Source organism: Nicotiana attenuata, chromosome 3 (assembly GCF_001879085.1).
Source record: "Nicotiana attenuata strain UT chromosome 3, NIATTr2, whole genome shotgun sequence".
Classification (NCBI taxonomy): domain Eukaryota; kingdom Viridiplantae; phylum Streptophyta; class Magnoliopsida; order Solanales; family Solanaceae; genus Nicotiana; species Nicotiana attenuata.
In genome coordinates, this window is record NC_031991.1 from 17503357 (window position 1) to 17506668 (window position 3312).

The 3312-nt window shown below is 43.7% G+C and overlaps 1 protein-coding gene across 1 annotated transcript; it reads left to right on the plus strand.

The window, feature by feature from the left end:
• LOC109224192 lies at positions 2401-2790 on the plus strand. Its single transcript, XM_019388779.1, has one exon. It carries the CDS (start codon positions 2401-2403, stop codon positions 2788-2790), a length of 390 nt encoding a protein of 129 aa, XP_019244324.1.

Consider the following 3312-nt stretch of genomic DNA (forward strand, 5'->3'; position numbering starts at 1 on the left):
TTTAGGCCTGTATTGGGTTAAAACTCCTCTATTATATAAAGGAGAGAACCTTTTCATATTATGGATCATTGTTGGCATGCATATCAAAGAAATAAAGTTTACTTTTATCTTTTAGCAATTGTTCAGTGTTCATCAGCTGTTCATCCATTCAGTTGCAACCGAGTTCCATCTCGTGAGCTCGATTGGAACCGGTTTCTAGTGTTCAAACCCAATGCCAAGCTTAATTATTTCATCGCATTTGGTTTGATCACTTTTCTTTCTTTTAATTCAATCACTTGTTGTTCTTTGACCATTTGTGTTAGATTAAAACCATGTGTCCTTTAAACCGTATACAAATTTAATTATTAATTATTTTAAGGGTAAACAATTTGGCGTCAATCGTGGGGCTAAGGATAATAGTGGTAATTTGATACGAATCTTTATAACACACTATATTTTTGCGCTTGCTCTTTGAAGATTGATTTCAGGATTATTCAACATGTCAAACACAATCTGCTCACTTGAATGTTGATGCCGAGTCCGGCCACCACGGTGAAAATAATAACGCGGTACCAAGCAACGGGATGGCCCCAGTCGACCCAAATGGCGTTCTAATCGCTGACCTAGTCGATGATAATGCATAGGTTGCTATCAGCATCAACCTACCAACTGATCCCCGAAATAGCATTCACGGGGCACCTCGGTCGTCGGCTCACGAGGCGCCCGAATGGGGAGGTGATGGAGTTAGTTTACGTTTCATTTTTGAGATTTTACAAGCTCAGCAGCTTGCAATGGCACAATTGCAGAATTAAAATCACACACACAACGCAGCCGAACCCGAACGGGTTGGAGAGTACTCGAAGGGAGGAACAAATTGTCACAAGAACCAATAAATCTGAACCCGGAAAAACTTCAGAGGTGATGAAAATGCTCGAAGCACTGACAAAACGAGTGGAATCTGGAGAGAAGAAGATAGAGGCAAACGATAAGAAGGTGGAAACTTACAATTTGAGGGTCGATCAGATCCCGGGAGCGCCCCCGATATTGAAGGGCCGGATTCCAAAAGGTTTATTCTGAAACCTTTCCGCCTGAACACGACACCAAAACCAATTCCAAAAAGGTTTCACATTCCCGATATTCCCAAATACAACAGGACCACAGATCCAAACGGGCATGTGACCTCCTACACGTGTGCAATAAAAGGCAACGACCTCGAGGATGACGAGATCGAATCGGTGTTGCTGAAAAAATTTGGGGAAACCTTATCAAAGGGAGCAATGATACGGTACCATAACTTACCTCCAAATTCTATTGATTCGTTTGCTATGCTTACAGATGCCTTTGTTAAAGCCCAAGCCGGTGCTATCAAAGTTGAGATGAGGAAGTCGGACCTGTTTGAAGTCAAGGAAAGGGGGAACGAGATGCTTAGGGAATTCGTGTCAAGATTCCAAATGGAACGGATGGACCTGCCTCCAGTTACAGATGATTAGGCCGTTCATACATTCACTTAGGACTCAACCCTTGAAGTTCGGTTACTTCTCAACAATAGAAGCAAAACTTAATAGAGTACCCAGCGGTTACCTGGGCCGATGTCCACAATAGATACTAGTCAAAGATCAGAGTCGATAAAGACCAAGTAGGGGCTCCCTCGGGGTCAGTTTATCCCAATAGAGCAAACGACAAGCCTAAAAGAATAATGTATCAGGAGTCGAGGCCTCCCCGAGACCGATACGAGCCTTACAACTTAGATAGAAGGGGAAAGGAACCCAATTGCCATCCGATCAGGAACGATAGAAGAAATGATCGGGGTCCAAGCAATCAAGGGTTGGTGAATAGATATGGTTTCGACAGGTCACCCGGGGTCAGAGATGCCCCAAGACTATCAGAATATAAATTCAATGTGGATGCACCGGGTATAGTGTCAGTCATCGGTCGCATCAAGGAGACCAAGTAGCCAAGGCCGCTCTAGTCCGATCCCGCATAGAGGGATCACAATTTGATATGTAAACATCATGGTACTCATGATCATAGAATCAAGGATTGTCGATAGTTAAGGGAAGAAGTGGCACGTCTGTTCAACAATGGACATCTTCAGGAATTCTTAAGTGAGCGGGCCAAGAACCACTTTGAAAACAGGGACGCAAACAAGCAGATCGAACAGGAAGAACATCAACATGTGATTAACATGATTATCGGATGAGTAGATGTTCCACAAGGACCAATGATAAAACACACCAAAATATCTATCACCGAAGAAAAAAAAACTCGAGATTATGTCTCGGAGGGAGAAATCTCATTTAGTGACGAAGGCGCTGAGGGAATCATTCAACCTCACAATGATGCACTGGTAATATCTGTACTTATTAATAAATCTTCAGTTAAGCGTGTTATTGAGCCAGGTAGCTCGGCCAACATCATCCGATGGAGAGTCGTGGAACAACTGGAGCTATTGGATTAGATCGTACCAGTAGTTCAAATACTAAACGGGTTCAATATGGCATGCGAGACACGAAGGGTGAAATCACCCTACCGGCCAACACAGCCGGAACCACCCAAGAGATTAAGTTCTATGTAATCGAGGGAGATACGAGATACAATGCCTTATTTGGGAGACCGTGGGTCCACAACATGAGGGCAGTATCGTCGACCTTGCATCAAGCGTTGAAGTTTCCAACCCTAGGTGGAATCAAAATGGTCTACGGGGAACAACCGGTCACAAAGGATATGTTCGCTATCGAGGAAGTGATCCCGGTGCCCGCAATCACGACATCAAAAAGTGAGGGACTGGTCGAAGAGAAAGGCACCAAATAGCAATCATTTGTGTCGACCCCGACTGGGCCAGAAAAATATAAGGAACGCCCAACAGATGAGGAAGATGACTTCGAGGTCCCTAGATCCTTCATAACACTTGATGATATCGGTGCCACCAAGTCAATAATCGAGGAACTGGAATAGGTCATATTGATCGAGCACCTGCCAGCCAGAAAGGTATACATGGGCACGAGATTAACCCCCAGCTCAGAAAAAACTCATTAATTTTCTTAAAGCTAATGCCGATTTGTTGCCTGGTCCCACTTAGACATGACAAGAATCCCACCAGAGATAACTACTCAGAAATTGATCTTGGATCCAAACTTCCACCCGATCAAACAGAAGATGAGGCCACAGTCCGAAGTCAAGCACGCATTCATCAAAGACGAGGTATCTAAACTCTTAAAAATAAGTTCCACTCGGGAGGTCATATACCCAGATTGGCTAGCTAATGTAGTCGTCGTACCTACAAAAGAAAACAAGCTTAGAATGTGTGTAGATTATAAGGACTTGAATAAAGCA